This window comes from Morus notabilis, unplaced genomic scaffold, assembly GCF_000414095.1.
Source record: "Morus notabilis unplaced genomic scaffold, ASM41409v2 Scaffold1482, whole genome shotgun sequence".
NCBI lineage: Eukaryota > Viridiplantae > Streptophyta > Magnoliopsida > Rosales > Moraceae > Morus > Morus notabilis.
Window position 1 is genome coordinate 6,250 of NW_010359058.1, and position 19,710 is coordinate 25,959.

At 35.5% G+C, this 19,710-nt stretch overlaps 2 protein-coding genes across 4 annotated transcripts in view; one reads left to right on the plus strand and one right to left on the minus strand.

The window, feature by feature from the left end:
• The window catches only part of LOC21384789 (cellulose synthase-like protein E6), a 7,597-nt gene extending 2,766 nt beyond the window's left edge, over positions 1–4,831 (plus strand). The window contains exons 3-8 of one of the 2 annotated variants that reach the window (XM_024162764.1): positions 1,945–2,085; positions 2,220–2,351; positions 2,509–2,721; positions 2,957–3,184; positions 3,601–3,948; positions 4,133–4,831. In XM_024162764.1, coding sequence (XP_024018532.1) covers positions 1,945–2,085; positions 2,220–2,351; positions 2,509–2,721; positions 2,957–3,184; positions 3,601–3,948; positions 4,133–4,678 — 1,608 coding nt within the window. In that variant the 3' untranslated portion in view covers positions 4,679–4,831. The remainder of the gene's footprint in view (positions 1–1,944; positions 2,086–2,219; positions 2,352–2,508; positions 2,722–2,956; positions 3,185–3,600; positions 3,949–4,132) is intronic. The other variant, XM_010093714.2, reaches the window with a different exon arrangement.
• Positions 4,832–4,882: 51 nt separating this feature from the next.
• On the minus strand, positions 4,883–9,770 carry LOC21384790 (acetyl-CoA acetyltransferase, cytosolic 1). 2 transcript variants are annotated; one of them, XM_024162765.1, is made up of 15 exons: positions 9,686–9,770; positions 9,359–9,532; positions 9,150–9,248; positions 8,860–9,033; positions 8,637–8,742; positions 8,341–8,479; positions 7,302–7,379; positions 7,156–7,221; positions 6,801–6,886; positions 6,348–6,447; positions 6,154–6,264; positions 6,020–6,061; positions 5,753–5,839; positions 5,252–5,337; positions 4,883–5,148 (listed from the first exon to the last, which is right to left on the minus strand). In XM_024162765.1, the coding sequence occupies exons 2-15, from the start codon at positions 9,402–9,404 to the stop codon at positions 5,115–5,117; spliced, it is 1,254 nt and encodes a 417-aa protein (XP_024018533.1). In that variant the 5' UTR covers positions 9,405–9,532; positions 9,686–9,770; the 3' UTR covers positions 4,883–5,114. The 2 variants fall into 2 exon arrangements, with proteins under 2 accessions (XP_024018533.1, XP_010092017.2); XM_010093715.2 differs by lacking the exon at positions 9,686–9,770 and having other exon boundaries at positions 9,359–9,674.
• Positions 9,771–19,710: the final 9,940 nt, after the last annotated feature.

The following is a 19,710-nucleotide window of genomic DNA, read 5'->3' on the forward strand; positions in this document are numbered from 1 at the left end:
CAACTATATTATATTATATTATATATATATTATATTGTAATATTATTATATATTATATTATAAGATATAATTACGTTATAATATATTATATAACTATATTATAATATTTTTTTATTATATATTATATTTCAAGATATAGTTACTATATAATCTATTTTAATTATATTATAATATTGAAGGGTAATTATGAAAAAAAATAAAAAAAAAACTTAGAATGATCATTTCTCCCATATGAAAAAGGAACGATGATTCACCCAAAATTGGTGAATGACCATTCCTTTTGAATGATCATTCATTTCTTATAAATCTAACCAAATATCAAATTAGAATTTCATTCCATTCTATTCCATTCCTTTCCACTCAACTAAACACACCTGAGAGAAGAAAGCGAAAGAGGGAAAAGAGGGAAAAGAGAGAAAATGAAGCAAGAGAGAAAATGAAGCTTAGAAGCTTCAACGAAAGAAAGGGCAAATACACATTTCAACTAAAATGATCAAAACGCCCAAAGAAAAAAAAAGGTGAATGAATAATAAACTGAGGACAAAACAGTAAAAACAAAAGTGAGGAGAGACACACAGAATTTTCATAATTTTGAGGAACAAAAAAGACCTAACACTATTCTGTAAACAGTAAAAGACCTACCTACTATAGTATATAGTAAAATATGGTCATTAGATGATTATTTCAACCAAATACGAGCAAAATGTACTTTATTACACGTTGCCAACTATCATATATGCTTCAATTCATACAATTATTGCAAGTGGACGCATTAGCCAAAAAAAAAAAAAACAAAAATGTAAGTAAATGGTCCAAATATTACTATACGTTAGAGTGAGGCAGGTACTTCAAGTGTACATATGTGTACATGTGTATAATAATGTAAAAGATTCAATTTTCTTGCGGTGGTTGAGTCGTAAAATATATATTAAAATCAGAATTAATTAAAGTGGTCCTTTTTTTTGTGGTGAAGGAAACTTTTGTGAAAAATGACAAAAACTCATTGATATTACAGTACTTCTCTCTATGGTCTTGAAACTTGCCGTAACAACTCCAACAAGGAATGGAAGAAATTGATGGCATCGTCCTATTATTAAACCTAAATGAGTCTCAAACGGCAAATAATTAGACCCTAAACTAGTAGCTTTCTAACTTAATAATTGAAATAAGCGCTCATCTTGTTCTCTCCGATCACTGTCTCCAGCCTAGCTAATTAGTAGACATTATATCACAATATATATACATATATATATATATATATATGTATGTCTATTACCTTGGTCCACCAATATACTAGTCAAGCTGTATTATTGCTTTGACGAAGCAAGGCTTAATTAACTTAGTGAGACACTCTACCTTTGACAGATAACGACCTTTGCTTTTGTTTGGTAATTGATCAGATAGATACTTTTGATATGATGTGCTGGAAAAAATCTAGCAAGTGACCTAGTGTACAAATACCAGCTACTACAATATTAAATCTATGATTATGCATTAATCCGTCACTTAAAATCAAACCAAGCTGGGAAATCGATTTAAGAATCACTAATATTTCCATTATTATTATATAATAATAAAAAAAATGTATTATAACCAACCAAAAAACTGATAATGAATTTCCATGTGAATGAACATGATTGAAAATGCAAATCTAACAGCATTAATTAGCAAATTGAAACATTAGCTTAATGAATAGCGTACAATATGTTGAGCAAAAATTTTAAAAAAAAAGTAATGGATGAAGAAAACAAGATGATTAACCAAAACATGGCAAATCAACTGGAGATATAGAAACCTAAAACAATCGAGTCTTAACATGTATTGCTTGTTTAATTAATTAAGTTTCTACGGGTAAATCTCTTTACACTTAATTCATTTTTTTTTTTTTTTTTGTTCTTCATATTTAACATATAAGAAAATAAATTCCTCATATGATCATGACAGAAACTGTATGAAGACATGAAGACGAGGATTGAGAGTACCAATAAGGCGGGACAAATTTCGGAAGAGATACGCAAACAACACAAGGGGTTTCGCGAGTGGGACTCCGTTTCAAGCAGACGTGATCATCAGACAATTCTTCAAGTACTGAAGTTTCTTTAAAATTTCATTAACAAAAATTTGAGTCCTAAAACAATTTAATGTCATGCCGAATAAGATGAAATATATATAACTGCATGATACTGTTACTAATATGACTCTATATATGTAATATATAGATTCTTATTGATGGAAGAGATCCAAAGGCTGTAGACTCTGAAGGAAAACCTTTGCCAACTCTGGTGTACTTGGCACGTGAAAAGAAACCCCACTTCCACCACAACTTCAAAGCAGGAGCTATGAATGCACTGGTCAGTGGTCATCATCTTACCAATATTGAGTTTTAGATATGTAATAATAGTTTTACGTGACAATTTTCAAGCTAATTAGCTATACTTATACTTTTAACTTAACATGTATTTTGTTTTGTTGTTATTAATTATTTTGGTTTCCATGTTGAGAAAATAGATAAGGGTATCATCGCGAATCAGCAACAGTCCGATAATTCTGAACGTGGACTGCGACATGTATTCGAACAATTCGGAAGCAGTGAGAGATGCTATGTGCTTCTTTCTGGATGAAGAGAACGGCCACGAGATTGCTTTTGTGCAGTTTCCTCAGAAATTCGAGAATATCTCCAAGAATGACATTTATGGCAGTTCCTTGCGAGTCATAATGGAGGTTTGATTGTCCCATTAACTTAGAGCAATGCTATAGGGTATCACTCACTAATAGAAGGTGGATTCCGTGAGACCCATCGGTGGAGTCTACCTTCTATTAGTGATGGTGCTTAACACCGGTAGTACCGTTAAGCATAACTTATAACAGATTAACGTTTTGTAACAATACTTCATTATTACTGAAATAATTAATTACTAATTTGTGCTATGGCCCTTTTTATGGTCATGATCAAAAGGTTGAGCTTCGCGGAATTGATGGTAATGGAGGGCCTTGCTATATTGGTACCGGGTGTTTTCACAGAAGAGAATCACTTTCAGGAAAGAAGTGCATAGAGGCAACCAAAGTAGACTTGAAGAACAAGAATCGTTATAGAAAGACTGAAGAAAATGCAGATGTTCTAGAAGAAACAAGCAAAGCTCTTGCAAGCTGTGACTATGAAGAAAACACTCATTGGGGAAAGGAGGTTCCTCTATCTCTCTATGAACTTTTAGTAACATTATACTGAAGTATTTAGCAAAGCATAATACTATTAGTGGGCCACCTTCTAACAACTTAACTTTTGTGATGAGTTGGTAACTAATATGGTATCAGAGCATATCGTCCCCTTGCAATTTTGTAACATATCACGTGTTTCTATTGTCTCTTTGCATTCACATTCTCCTTGGGTACTTTGGTCTAGACCCCATACTTGAAGAAAACTATCAAAGTATCATATTATTGTTGCTCCACCACCTAACTTAAACTTTTGGAATGAATTGGTTACAATATCATCATAGTTTTTAGCTAGCCAAAATTACAATGTAAAAATGTGATGCTCTAATATATATTTTAATTTGCAGTGTGATAATAAATATTTCAATATTTTCTGTCGATGCACAGATGGGATTGATGTATGGGTGTGTAGTGGAAGACATTTTAACAGGGTTAGTTATACAATGTAGAGGTTGGAGATCCGTCTATTTCTGTCCAGAAAGGAAGGGCTTTCTAGGAGCTGCTCCCACGACACTGCTGCAAACACTTGTGCAACAGAAGAGATGGACCAAAGGAGATTTCCAAATCTTTCTTTCAAGATACTGTCCATTGTGGCACGGCTACAATAAGATTCCCTTACGACTTCAACTCTCATACTTAGCCTACTCGTTATGGCCAGTAAACTGCTTCGCTTCGCTCTATTACGCTATCGTGCCATCACTTTGCTTGCTTCAAGGAATCTCTTTGTTTCCACAGGTAAAGACTAACAACCAAACCCTCTAAGGATTCTCCCAAATTTAATAGTTCTACACGTTATAACCCCGGTTTAAGATGTTTAAGGTTAGGGCTATTAAAAGTACTACTTTTAGAAACTAGCTTTAACTATACATGTTGCCTAGTAGAATGCCAGAAGCTGATCTTGGTTGTCTTGTCCTAACAGATGTCAAACCTATGGGCGGTCCCCTTTTTCTACGTCTTTGTTGGCAACCGAGTTTATAGCCTTGTAGAGCTCTTGAGCTGCGGAGGGACATTGCAGGAATGGTTGAACGACCAAAGAATGTGGTTGTTCAAGAGAACAACTTCCTACTTCTTTGCCTTCTTTGACTACATCCTGAAGCTATTGGGATTCACCGAGTCAGCCTTCACCCTAACGTCGAAAGTGGTTGATGACGACGTGTACAAAAGATACGAGCAAGAGATAATAGAGTTTGGAACTACGTCACCGATGTTTACGATTTTGACAACCGTCGCGTTTCTGAATGTCTTTGGTTTCTGTTGGGGTGTGAAGAGGTTGATTTTGGGTGAGCAGAGTTTGGTCCTAAACCCCTTTGCATTGCAGGCTATTCTCTCCGGTCTGTTGGTATTCATCAACCTGCCAATTTACCAAGCTATCTTTTTAAGGAAGGACAAGGGCAGAATGCCTGCTTCAGTGACTTACCAGTCGATTATGTTCACTCTAGCAGCGTGTTCAGTCGCTCTGTATTAGAACCTTTTACCAAGATCAAGCACAATTGTAATTGATTAGTACTTAATTCGAGCTGGCCTATGATTAGGAAAGTAGCTTGAAGAAGTATACTGCTCATTTATGTTTGTAATTACTCTTCCTGTGAAGAATGTATGTTAATAAAGGATGATTCTACTACTTGTATTGAAGGTTTTCTACCAAAGTCTAAATCCCATGCCAAATGCCAGTTTGTATAGGGAGGCGCAAATTAATCCATTAACACCACTAGGCAGGACGAAGAACATCAACGCTGAAGGCGTGATATGTAAAACAGACAACTGCGTTTTTCCTTCCTTTACAGATATGTTTTTACAAGATTGTCTTTCACTTTTGCATTTATTCTCTCTAGTAATAAAGTTTAAACAGTAAAAGGAGGCAAGGTTGAACATCTATCCAAGGACGGGAAACACTAAATCCATTACAAGGATGAACGTCCCACCTTTGTCACGGACCTGCATGATGAAAAAAGTTCCTTCAGGAATTGCAAGAGTAAAAGACTCCTGATCGTAATGGCATGATAATTGGTTTCAAATTTCATGAATTCAAGAGTCTTACATGAGCTCAAGAACAAGTGAAGAAGCTCCCCCTCCCCCATTACATATGGCGCCAACACCGTACTTTCCATTTTTATGTCTTAGTACCTGCAACGACATTGTTTTTATTTCATCAGCTCCCCTCAAAAAAATATTAAGGCTTCGTTCACTTCGCGGATTTGAGTTTTCAATTCAAGCTGAGATGTGACATTTTCTGAGAGCTTTTCACTGTAGCAGAAAAAGTTAGATGTGACATTTTCTGAGAGCTTTTTACTGTAGAAACCTAAAACTGAAAACTCGAATCGGTAAAATGAACGAGGCCTAAGTATATCAAGCAAACACAAGCAGAGGACCATCTCGCACATTTATATGTAGAAGATATGTTGTATAGATGTTAATAGGATTACCAAATGTGATATTAGATTATCAAGCAAAAAATCTTCAGAGAAAGACAAAAGATCATAGAAATAATACTAGATTATAAAACCAAGCATACTGAGTGGAGGGGAACGTTATAACCCACCCCCAACAATGTGACCAAGATACGAGCTCCACTGCATCCTAAGGGGTGTCCCAATGATACCGCCCCACCATGTACATTAAGTTTCTCCTGAAATATTAGGAAAGGCAAAAGTTGAACAGCCTAATACTATAAAATAAAAAATAAATAAAAAAAAAAAGGAAAAGTAACAGGCAAATGGTACTAATGAATGCATCGCATCAAATGCAAAGAGCTGAAACAGATTATGCATCAATTTTAAACAAGGATATAGTTTTCTTCATAACTCACAGGCTCAAGACCAAGCAGCTTTTGATTGGCAAGAGCTACGACCTGGAGAGAAAAACATTAATATAAATGAATACAAAGAAAAATGCTTACTGAACGAGGACAAAGGTGTAAAGATATTAAGCATAAAATCTTACGGAAAAGGCTTCATTTATTTCATAGTAATCGATCTGAGAAGCCTCCAAACCAGCATTTGAAATAGCTTTTGGTATCGCAAGGGCTGGGGCGGTCGTAAATAATTCAGGTGCCTGCAAAGACAAAAGACAATCTTTTTTGAGCATCAAAGTTTCAGAAACAGCAAGAGGAAAAAGAAGAATAATTTAAAGAGTACCTGAGCCGCATCAGCAAAGCCCTTAATCTTAGCAATTACTTGTAAACCGAGTTGAAGTGCCTTCTCCCCACTCACTAGGACAAATGCAGCTGCACCATCACTATCCATGACAAAACACCAATAGTGAAGGATAAGGAATAAAAATTTGACTAATAAGATAAGAACTCAAACCAAAACCGACTTACACCAAAGTATGAAAGGTAATATTTTAGACAATGAACTGAAATATATGATCTCATTGAATCTGCAGCACTAGATAATATCAATCTTGATATTCACAGATACAGTGCCTGAAGGGTATTGCCGAAAACTAGTTTTTTGAGAAGTACTTGTTTGGCACATTCAGTGTATCAAAATTTCCAAGAAACGAACATTTTTATGAACGTGGACAATATCATTCAAGTTTTTAGATAAAGACTTGGCGCAGAATATGCTAGATAGATAGTTAGGAACCTTATGATAGAAGCATTGCCAGCAGTTACAGTGCCCCCCTTCTTCTTGAAACTTGGTCTGAGCTTTCTTAATTTTGCAGCATCAAACTAGCGAGAGATGCAGAGAAAAAAAGTAATACATAAAATAGAGAACTGGAGCAAGCGATAAAAACTCTGAAGCCTACTTCAAGATTAAAAATCTAATTTTAACTTGGAAGAATATATTTGACATGAAAACTACTACAGCAGAAAAGGTATCAAGATCAAGAAGCAATCAAGGGAATATATTGCACTGGCGCGTTAAATTATGTTATTTAGTTTCGAAAGGAAAATTCTCCACAAGTCAATCCCTAAGCCATCTGTTGTATATAGTATACCTTTTCTAAACTTTCATCTTTATCAACAACTGTGGATGGCTTCCCTCGTCCCCCAGGAACTTCAACCTATTGGAACAAAGTTGTGAACTTATATAGACTCTTTATATCAAAATACAATTATTTTCCAGTTTTGCAAGAACTCATACTGGAGTGATTTCCCATGCAAAATGACCATTTTTCTGTGCTGAAACTCCTCGCTCAAAGCTCCGAATAGCATAAGCATCCTGCAAAAAAAATGAAAATAGAAACGATAACAGTAAGGGGAAAAAATGTCAAGGTACTAACAAGGAGATATACCAAAGGAAATTGAACAAGAATTGGAAATTTGAATTTGCTTTGATCGTTTCACAGCTTAATAAGTTTCTCGTCCAGGAGTTTAGGTGTGTTGGGAGGTAGCTCGGCAGCGCACGCCGAGCACTGTTCGGGTGGTACGGCCGAACAAGTCCCTAATTAGTTTCCAGGCGTGCTGATATAACCGAGCTTCTCCTTGTTATAAGGTACAACGCACTTACTATCCAGACAGCGGGCCGAGCACAATGCCTACAGGCCTGTCACCGAACATGGCCGTTCAGCAAATTCACATCACGATAAACAATTTACACAACAAATCAATCCCAACCGTTGGATGGATACTGCACGCTCCCATTGATGTGCGACCCTTGTCACAACGTCAGATAGAGCAGTACACGTGTACTTGTGGGCCCCCGGTGGGTCATGAACAAAACCCAGGTCCACCAATGGGACTATAAATATCCCATGATTATTTATTGAAGTAAAAACAATTATCCTATCCAACTCCTATCACAACATTATTGCTCCTAATTAGCTCGGTTGACTTAAGCATCGAAGTGTGTTTGGCAGGCACCATATTGGTGTCCCCTCACTTCAAGGCTTCATCTCTTACTCCAGTAGAGCACATTAGTCCCTGAACCCGAGCACGTGGTGAAGCACCGACCAGACTAAGACCGAGACAGGAGTCTGAGCACCGTGCTTCCCAACACGCGGGTGTCAGTCAGCTCAGACATCAACAAGGTGCATGGTTTTTAGACCTATTTTTATGCTCAATTATGCAAAAAATAAGTAGGGTATGCCAGTTACTATTACTTTGTAGAGTTTATTTGATTGATGAACGTCTAGCTCTAGGGGAATGAGACATCAAAATATTCAACATTTACAGAAAACAACCTGCTCTTCCCTTGAAATTTTATATTGGTCAGCACATAACTCTGCACAAACTCCCATTCCAAAGTCGTTATAGACATCCCACAAGCCATCTTTGACCATGCCATCAACAATAGTATCATGTCCTAACCGAGATCCATTCCTGGTACAAATGGGAGTCAGAATTTTTCACACAGATTCTTCATGCAATAAACTGATTTATGACAGATTGTCACAGTAGAAAACATAAGCATCTAGCAAGTCCGATATTTAGCAATTATTAAAAAAATCATCTAGTGAGTAATAGCATAAACGCTGACCTTACATCTGTTAGGTACTTAGGCGTATTAGACATACTCTCCATTCCACCAGCCACAACTATATCATTGGTACCAAGCTCAATGCTCTGTGATGCAATCATTATGGCTGAACAAAGAAAAAATATAAAGATTATGGATCATTATCATCACCCCCACTCCATCAACAACTCTTGGCACAAAGTAAAAGTGTAACATCATAAACAAGGAAGTAAAAAAACTAAACCTTTCATCGCAGATGAACAAACTTTGTTAATAGTTGTGCAAATCCCAGAATTTGGTATTCCTGCACCAAGAGCAGCCTGCCTTGCCGGAGCTTGCCCCAAATTTGCGCTGAGGACATTGCCAAAGAACACCTCTTGCACTAGTGATGGCTCCACTCCTGCCCTTCTGAGAGCGGCTGAAGAACACCCATTTGAACCAATATTTTAAATGTCAAACTGGGATCTTTAACAAGAGAAAACAACAACAGCAACAGCAACAACAACAACAACAAAAACAATGCAAAGAAATTACCTTTTATGGCAACAGAGCCAAGCTGGGTAGCTGAGAGAGATGAGAGGGAACCGAGAAAGCCTCCTATGGGCGTTCTCGCAACACCCACTATACAAACATCTGTGCCCACATGTTTGAATACACACACACATATTTATCGAATTGGAGAATTCAGCTAAAGAAAAAGTACGTTTTTTCATGATTATGAAGAAAGAAAGAAGCCAGCGTACCTCGAGGTTTAGTGGAAGACGAAGATGGATTTGAAGCTGGAGCCATGGGTGCTTCTAAGATTCAGAAATGATGATTGTAAAAGAGAAAACGGAAGAGAAATTGGAGTCTTTGCCAACCGAAGCTTATTCGATTGATGATGATCTGATCTTTTTCGCTGAGAAGCCAAACGAAGTCTGTTTTGTGTTCAAGTTTGAGGTTTTGATTATGGAAGGAAGAGACATGACGAGAGAAGCAATCATCAAGTTACCCAATACAAATAAATAGATGATCACTGCGTTTTTTTTTATTTTTTGTTAAAGAATTATTAATGTTAGTTTCTAATATACCTGCAGAAGAATGATCACGAAAGTGGTGCGATTTATTATTGTACGAGCCCCATCCAATCTGTATCTACTACATTGGGATGCGGAAAACATCGATCCATCACTCTAAAAAAAAAAAAAAGCATCTGATAAGTTACATGTCGTTTCATGAAGATATAAAAAACGGCGATTTTCTTTCATTCATACGACAACAGTCAAAGATGAAAAACCGTAGTAAAATTCTCAAACAGTAAAAAAAGATAAAAGTGAAAAAAAATGGTAAAATTTGGGGAAAAAGAAGAATATAAAACGACGAAATTTGAAGGAACAAAAAGGATATTAAAAATGCAAGATCATACAATAAAAAAGGAAAAAAAAAAATTCTCAAACGACAATAAAAAGGCAGCAAAACGTTAAACGGCACAAAAAATAAATCGACGATAATTTAAAATTTTCAAACGATAACAAAAAGGTCCAAACGACAGATACATTTGGAAGCAATGACAGAGTAACGACAAGGAAAATTGAACGACGACAAAGCGGCAACAAAATCATCAACCAATAATAAAATTTGGCCACCGCGAAAGTAAAACTAACTGTAAATCGGCGATAAAGTAAAAACGATAACAAAACCTGTAAAACGTTGGGTATAAACGTGCCGTCTATTTGTTTTTTAGAAGATTACATGTCGTTTCTGAAAATAAACGACGCCTGGCGTGCCGGTGGTAAAACTACAGGTCGTTGAGAAACAAAGTCCACAAAGACTACAAATAAACGCTGCGAATATTTGAAAAGATTAAAAAAAAAAGAAAAGGAAGATACAACTCTGTAAAAGGACAGTAAAAGTGTTTTATCATCTGTGGAAAAAATATGTTTTATCATCTCACCGATGGACACTTTTCCCGATCAAACAAAAGATATATTTTTTCTTGAGAGATTCAGAAGAAGAAATTAAAAATGACACGCATGCGTGTTATACATAAAAATGATTTTGTCAGACAGACGAACAATCAAACGTCGGAAACTTCAGCAGAACAATATTAGACAAACCAAACAAAAAAAAAAAACATAGAGGGGCTAACAAGATAAATGAGAATGGCAGGGTTAAACATTAATTAATATTGCCACCAGAAAATGGAATAATATTGCAGGTATTGATCAGAACGTAAATGCATGCACGTACCTAGCTCAATATTAATGGCGTCATGGGAACCCAATTTCAATCACCAATTGATGAATAAACTCTATGAAACATGCGCCAATTAATTAAAATGTGGTCCAAAATCTGATTGATCCAGATCAGAGATTCAAACTCAGAAAATGAATAATTCGACATAAAAATTGAAATAATAACAATAATAATATTAAAAGAGAATAGCTGGGTTCTGCCTGTTTTCTTCATTTTTGTTGTTGTTGTTGGAGACGTTGGATATGTGTTTGTCTTTCCATTATGGAACGAATTTTCCTCTTGCTATTTTAGGGGGGGAAAGGCAACAAGTCAACAAGCATTTGCGGTGGTTTCCTTACTGTTTTAATGAATGTTGAAAAGACATATATGGCCCCTTTAACTGCCATTTTTTGTTGTAAAGTGATGCATGCTTTCCGTATATATACATATGATTAATATGAGAGAAATTATACGTAGTTTTATTTATTTATTTATTTGTTGTTGAAGATATATATATATATATATATATATATTTATGTGATCAGCTGGACCGTTGACCAGGTTGGTCAGCCTCCGCTCAAATATCGGATGGTAATTGGTACTTACATATTCATATTAACGTGTGTGTATATATCAATGATTAAATAACGTGTGTATATATATACAAGGGTAGTTGCTGTGAGTAAACGCTAAACGTTAGCACCCAAGTGAGTACAATTTTCATCTATAACATGAATGAGTTTTAAAAAATATGCTTAGAGATATTCTTTGCCTGTAATGCACTAATTTCATGTGATCGATAAGAGCGATGATGATATTATTAAGTATGTTGCCTCCTTAATTTAAATAATTTTGCTATACTTATATGGCATGATCATAATTGTATGTTCACCTAATAAGAGGCTAAAGTAATAATAAGATAAGTTAAGTGCCATATTAAATAGAAATTATTAAGGCACGTGGGTACTCGGACTAAATATTTAGGTAGTTCCCCTAACTTCTTTTGGTCATGGGTACCCGGTAAGAGTACAAGACCTATGGGAATAAATTATATTTTCATAGATGAGCATAAAAGGACGTACATTTTTATTAGGAATGATGTTCTAAAAGTATGAGATGTTCATATTTATTATTTTAGTGCATATATTATTAAATATTTTATGAATATTATTGAAAATTACATGATTATTTATGTGGCCTTAAATATTACATATAAGTGTTATATGTGAGAGGATAATATTTAAGGATAATAATCAAAATGATGTTCGTAATGAATTTAATTAAAGTTCAGAATTATTAATTAAAACATTACTAATACATGTCATTCTCATTTAGAATGGAATGGTATTATCCACACAGTTATTAATATTGTGAGATATTGAATGAGTGTATTATGCATAATGAGATTATGTGAAACCGGGACACATATACAATATGAATTTCTGATAAATTCTGTTAAGTATAAAAATTCCAATTGAGTCTACCGTTGGTCATTATAGAACGATCTTAATCCTAAGTTATTAGTAGACTCATATTTGTAGATTTATGTGTTTTGACTTACTCGGTACGGATTCGAGATTGTTAAATCATATTCCTTGCATCTTGAAGACATGATTAGGGGTGGCAATTCGTGTTAACAGGTCGTGTTCGTGTCGTGTTGAACCCCTCAGTTGACACGAATAGGTCTGACACGAACACGACCCGTTTATTAATCGTGTCAAAATTCTAAACCCAAACACGACCTGTTTATTAGCGGGTTGACACGACACGACACGATTAACCCGTTTATTAAACATGTCATAAACGTGTCGTGTCAACCCGTTAATTTCCTGTTAACACGTTTACGAAACAGGTTGTAAACGGGTCGAGTCAACCCGTTAATTACCTGTCAACACGTTTATGACCTGATTACTGTCAACACGTTTGAACCTATTTCATAACCTATTTCAGAACCTATTTCTGAATATGTTTCTCAACCTGTTTAACATGATGTAGAGACATTACATAATATAAGTTCAAAATTAAAACAAACACATTAGAGTCTCTAACAAATTAAAAAACAAACACACAAAAGTCTCACAATTTAGAAAACAAACATACATGATTAATAATTAAATATTTAAATAATTTGCTGCAGTGGGGAGACTCCAGGCGCATCATTACGTTCAGGAGAAATTGATCCCTGTGAGAAAGGCTCCTCTTCTTTCAATGAAAAGTTGAAGATATCTTGTGTAAAATCCTCCACCTCTTCATTGAAATCTACACAAAAACAAATATATATAGATACAAGTTAGTTTAAAATCAATATAGAAAATATACATAATTTAAGTAAGTTTGAAACTACCTTTGTCTCCATATAACCAATCTCTGGTACAAACAAGTGCTTCAACTGTCTTTGGTTTAAGTGAGCTACGAAATGAATCAAGAACTCTACCACCAACACTAAATGTAGCTTCAGAAGCAATTGTAGAAACAGAGACAGCCAATATATCACAAGCCATAGAAGCTAGTGCTGGATATCGAAATTGGTTTGATTTCCAAAAGGAAAGGATATCAAGATCCGCGGTCCTAGCCAATCTTGGCTCATCCAAATAAAGGTCAAGCTCTGATTTCTGTGATGCAGTAGTAGACTCAACTAAAAATATCTCATCAAATTCCTACAAAATGAGAAGAAGATAGTATAAGAATACACAATCAGACATAAGCATAGAACATCCGCATTACTAATAAATAGAGAAATTACCTTGAATATAATATCCACATCATCATTTCCTTCTTTTTCCATCATACAAGTTTCAAAAGTATTGGTCTTTTGGCTAGTTGAATCCTTCTTTTTTTTTGTACTCTTCAAAAATAGAGTACAACGTACTCCTCATTGATATGCATTCAACACAATCATCTCCATAAAGCTTTTTGTAGCTAAACTCAACAAGCCTAAGCTTAAAACGAGGATCTAGAACACATGCTATAGCCAAGGTAAGATGGAATTGAGACCAATACTTTTGAAACTTGCCCCACATTGCTGTTGCCATATACTTTAAATACTCATCATCACCTTCTAAGTATTGTTTCAACATGAAGCAACAATGCCAAATGGAAGGGAAGTACAAGTTGGCAGTGGGATACTTTGTTCCAGAAAATTTAAGAGTTGCATCATAGAACAACTTCAAAAAAGTTTTAATCTTTTCAACTTTGTCCCACTCGGCACTAGAAGGACAATGCTTGTAGTTTGAATCACTCAACTCTAAATGTTGAAATACACGGCGATAGTAAAGAGCACTTTCAAGCATAAGATATGTCGAGTTCCACCTAGTTGGTACATCTTGACACAACCCTTTCTTATCACCAATTGCAACTAACTTCACACAATCTAAGAACTTTTGCTTCCTCACTTGGGATCCCTTGACATATTTGACACTATCACGAATCTTAACAATTGAATCATCAATCTGCTTCAAACCATCTTGCACAACTAAATTTAGTATGTGTGCACAACATCGCATGTGAAATAGATCGCTATTGTGTACAAGAACCCTTTTGACAACTAGTTGCTCTCTTAACATGTCAACAGAAACACCATTTGCAGAAGCATTATCCAATGTCACACTAAACACCTTGTTTTCAATTCCCCATTCACTCAAAAAGGCATAAAGGTTTTCAGACAAAGCAACGCCACTATGTGGGGGTGGCATAAAACTAAAGTTTAACACTCTTTTCTGCAAGTTCCAATTCTTATCTATGAAATGCGCAGTGAGACAAACATATCCATCACTAGTCAAAGAAGTCCATGCATCAAAAGTAAAGCTAATTCTACCTGGGATAGTCTCTAACATCAATTTAAGTCGAAGCTTTTCCCTCTTGTAAAACTTTAAAGCGTCAGCCTTTGCAGTATTTCTAGAGACCAATTGAATTTGAGGGTGCAAGTACTGAAATATAGACCTTATTCCCGCATATTCAACAAAACTAAAAGGTAGATCATGCATGATTATAGCTGCTACAACCAACTCACGACATTTTTCAGGATCATACTTACTTCCACCAAGTGTCACTGCACCAGCTTCTTGGGCAATGAGCATCTGCCCTATATCACGGTAGGAGGTTTTCAGACAATTCACAAGATGGCGTTTTAGATTATCAGTTCCGTACTTGCTGTCCGCGAGGTACACAGAGCTACAATGTTTGCATTTGGCCTTCAATTTCTTGTCCGGACCCAAAGGAAGATGAACAAAGTGACTCCAAACTTTTGAGGTCAGCTTCCTTTTTCTTTTCTGGAGTTCGGCGCCTTGAGTTTGGGTATTAAAACTCGATCCATCAATCTCTTCAACCTCAACATCCACACTTTGAGACTCAATTGACTCAAGATCAATTTCCATTGTGTTAAATTAAGCACCTCTTCCTTAAGAAAATCCTGAAAACAGAACTGGTCATCATTAGTTTTCTAATATTCACCTCATAAGATATGGTCAAAAATGGTAGAACTCAATCACTGGCCTATGGAGAATTAAACAAAGAAACTTTCAAGCAAAACTAATATGTTGACAAAAACCAATCAAAACTCAAAAGCCGTAGCACACAGCCTTTGATTAATGAAATAAGCTTAGGTCCTCCTCGTGACTCCATCATCAAATTTGAAACAAAAGTTGGATTCCATCAATAAAATTTTGTAGCATTTATTTGGGCTTGATTCTCTTTTTGACGTTTAGAATCTACTCTATATAAAGCAGTGAGATAACTTTATAAAAGAGAAACCTTCTAGCCCCATGTCATCTTTACATCAGCTTTTTTCTTCTTTCTTTATCTTCTCCACATTGTTTTAGCCATATTATCATGTCTGGTTGCAATTTTTGTTTTCCTGATTTCGTAACATAATTTGATTTGACTGATTTTCTTTCAGACTAAATTATATGCTTTTTGTAACAGAGTTTTAGAATATGATGCATCATCTGCTAGTTTCTAAAGATCTTGTTTGCCATTATTCTGAAAGATACAACAGAGAAAGACACAACACCATCTTTTATACGCTCGTTTATGTTCTCTATTTACCATTATTGTTTCCTCCAACGAGAAAGACACAACACCATCTTTTTTTTCCCATTAGAAACAAAGAAACAACAACCAAAACAAGTGTTCTGATTACAAATATCCATAACAGATCACAACAAAGCCGGTTTCAAGAACAACAACTAAGTGAAATCCGAAACACCTGTTTCATTTTCCGAGAGGTCCGGTGGACTGAGAAGCGGCGGAGTGAGAAGCGGCGGTCCGGTGGACTGAGAAGCGACGGAGAGGAGAGTGAAAAGCGGCGGTCCGATGGACTGAGAAGCGGCGGAGAGGAGAGTGAGAAGCGGCGGTTCGGTGGACTGAGAAGTGGCGGAGAGGAGAGTGAGAAGCGGCGGTCCGGTGGATTGAGAAGCGGCCGGTGGATTGAGAAGCGGCGGAGAGGAGAGTGAGAGGCGAAGAGGAGAGTGAGAAGCGGCATGAGAGAGAGTGGAGAAGAGAAGAATGAGTCCTTCGAATGTGGGCGGCTGGGTCCTCTGGGAAGATAAAAATTACTATTAGGCTTTACCCCATTAGGGTTAGAATAGAAGATGAATATTAAATAATATATTAATATTGAAATATTTTTGAGAAGCGGCGGAGAGGAGAGTGAGAGGCGAAGAGGAGAGTGAGAAGCGGCATGAGAGAGAGTGGAGAAGAGAAGAATGAGTCCTTCGAATGTGGGCGGCTGGGTCCTCTGGGAAGATAAAAATTACTATTAGGCTTTACCCCATTAGGGTTAGAATAGAAGATGAATATTAAATAATATATTAATATTGAAATATTTTTATTTTTTAACCTAGGTAATAAACGGGTAATAAACGGGTTGTATAATCGTGTTACCTAAATATGACACGTTTACTAAACGGGTTATCGCGGGTTAATTTCGGGTTAGCGGGTCAACCTGAAAATGACACGTTATTTAATCGTGTTTCGCGGGTTCGACCTGATTTTGACCCGGACCTATTTATGATAAACCCAAACCCGCTAATTTCGTGCGGGTTTCGAGTCGTGTCGTCGTGTCACTACCCGGATTACCAGCCCTAGACATGATGAAGTGGGTAGCTGAGAAGGTTAATATACAAGTTGAAATTCGTTCTTTCTTGAGAAAGAAGTAGATAAATAATTCTCTTGAGGATTGATTCGGTACTTGGACTAGTAGGATCTCCGATTCATGAATTTATTTTATGCATTACTGTCCATTAGAAAATTAATGATACTCAAGGATAAAGATATAATTAGAGAGGTTAATAGATTTCACCTAGCTCTAATTATGAATTATTTATGGAGGATTGATCTATATGTAATGACTATATCAAATGGACACTTCACATTTTAGAAGTAATTTAAATCTTTAATTACGAGAGTGCAATTCTAAGTTTATAGTGGAGTAACTTTTAGAATTAATAGAATTAATTATTTAAATAAAGAGTTTTAATTAATTATTAATTTTATTGGAGCTTGGAATTATAAGTTGATGAGTCCCCGCGTCGTCCTTGTAATCCTACAAGACACTAAGGGAAAAATGAGAATTTTAGAATTATGAAATTCTAAATAAAACGCTCAAAAATAATAATTGAGAATTAATTATAAATTAAATAATGTGGTTATTTAAATTTGAATTTTGGAACACACATGTGGAGGTGTCCACATGGTGTACATATGTAGTGTGAATCCCTCTGGGATTCAATTACTTGCTTTCTAAGTTATCCAATTGACTTATTTGATTAGATGTCCACTTGAAATTCAAATTAAATTAAGTTTGACTTAAATTGAAATTGAAATTTAAGTTAAAATTAGACTGCAGGATAAAAGCACAATTTTACCTTCTTCCTTACCTACTATTTGCCTACCACAGGGAAGAATCTCCCTTTGGTGGCCGGCCATATGGGATAAGGAAGAGAGTGGATCTTGTTTCTAAAATCAATTAGAAGTAGGAGATAATTATCAAGCTTTATCTTGGCGATAAAGTTTAGACTTCGTCTGGGTATATGACTACTACTCTATAAATAGAAGATTGTAGAAAATTAGAAAACACAATTTTTGCTTTCCCTGGCATAGTGTGGCCGAATTTTATAGAGTGAGGAAAGGAAAAATTTTCTCCTAAATTCCACGATGTGCATGTGTTGGTGTTCGTGGAAAACTTGAGTGTTTATTTGCTAATCTCGTTTTGTTTCAGGTGTGCCCACATACATCTTTGTAGATTCAAGGAATTGACGAGGAAGATTCGGGTATGTTAAATAAGCTTGAAGCGATGAATGTTCGTGGCCAAAGAACTCAAGTTATCGATCTAATCGTTTGCTAGGTAAATAAATTAATTTATTTTGTGCAAAATTAATGTAATCTATAGAGTATCTCAAAGTTTTGTGAAAATTTTTGTTATACACAATCAGCCACATTCACACTTCCGCATTGAAAGTAATTTTCAAACCCAACAATTTTCTATTATGAATTTATTGTATAAAAAAAATGTTTGGGAGGAAAATTTGTACTTGCTGAGCTATGCTCATTAAGTTTGTTCATATTGTAGGTAAAAAGCCTGCTACTCATTAATGGACTTCACTGCGGAGTACATGTACGGTAGAGGGTTGAACATGGATACCACCATGCTATAAATTCTGTAAATAATTAATATGGTTTTAAGGAAACAATTTAAGTAATTATGTATATGCAATATTTGTATGAAAACTTTATTAGAACATGCTTATTAATGTTACATTTAATAGTGTTCAAAAACGATTTGCAACAATGATATTATACTCTACTGGTATTTTAAGCTCAAACGAAGAATGAGTTGTTTTAAAAATAAGTTTAAAAAAAATCCCAAAGTTTTGGTAACTTGCATTTGAATTATTAAAGATAAAATTATTTTTGCTATAAGTCATGGTTAGTAATAGTTTTGGAAAGCTGTGTCGTTACAATGATAATCAGAAATTCTAATAGATTATAAAGAGTAATCTTGTAGATTATGAAAGGAGCTCTGATGTTGAAGCCAGATACAACCTTTCATTTTTTGTTAAAAATAATGTAAGTACCGGTTTGAGTCATTTAACACTTTATAAGACAATATGAATAATGCAGAAATACAGAATAAAAGAACACAAGAGAAATGGTATCGTGGTTCGGTTAACAACCTACTCCGCGGGGCCTCGCCCAGAGAATGATCAATCCATTAAGAACTTTTTACAACTCAATTGGACTTAAACTGCCCGAGACTCCCTTTCTAAGAAGATGCCTATGAACTTGTAATTTTCCTATGGACTTTGACCAGCGAGATCCCCTCGACTCTTTACGTTGGAACCCTCCAACTAAGTTTTTCACTCAAAAACACTCTCAAATCATTTCTCTTGAATAAAAACACAAGCCCTCATCTATCTCACGACACATCAAAGACAACTTGGAAGAAGTGAGTTTACTGGAGAAATTCTTCGAATAAATATGCAAAAAGATCACAGCTTGAAGACATATTCATTTAATCCGCAGAATCAAATCTGTTGCAAATCCTTGTTGTAACAATAACTGCAACATAGCTGTTACGGATATCTTTCTTAAAACCAAACGAACCAATCATCATTAAGTATGAAACTTTCCAAACCTGATACTCGAACCTGGACACATTCTTAGGAGACAGAGAAGGATCATCCAGCTATGAAATCATAATCAAATATCAATCTTCCATCTTTGGATCAAAGGTTGACTTTTAAAAACTAGAAACTAAATCATGATTCCAGATCTTTTGAAACTTGCCATAAGAAACTTACCACCAGCACATTTATTTCCAAACGCAAACAGCCAGCCAAGTATTCTCAAAATAATGTCAATCAATTACAATTAGAATTAAATA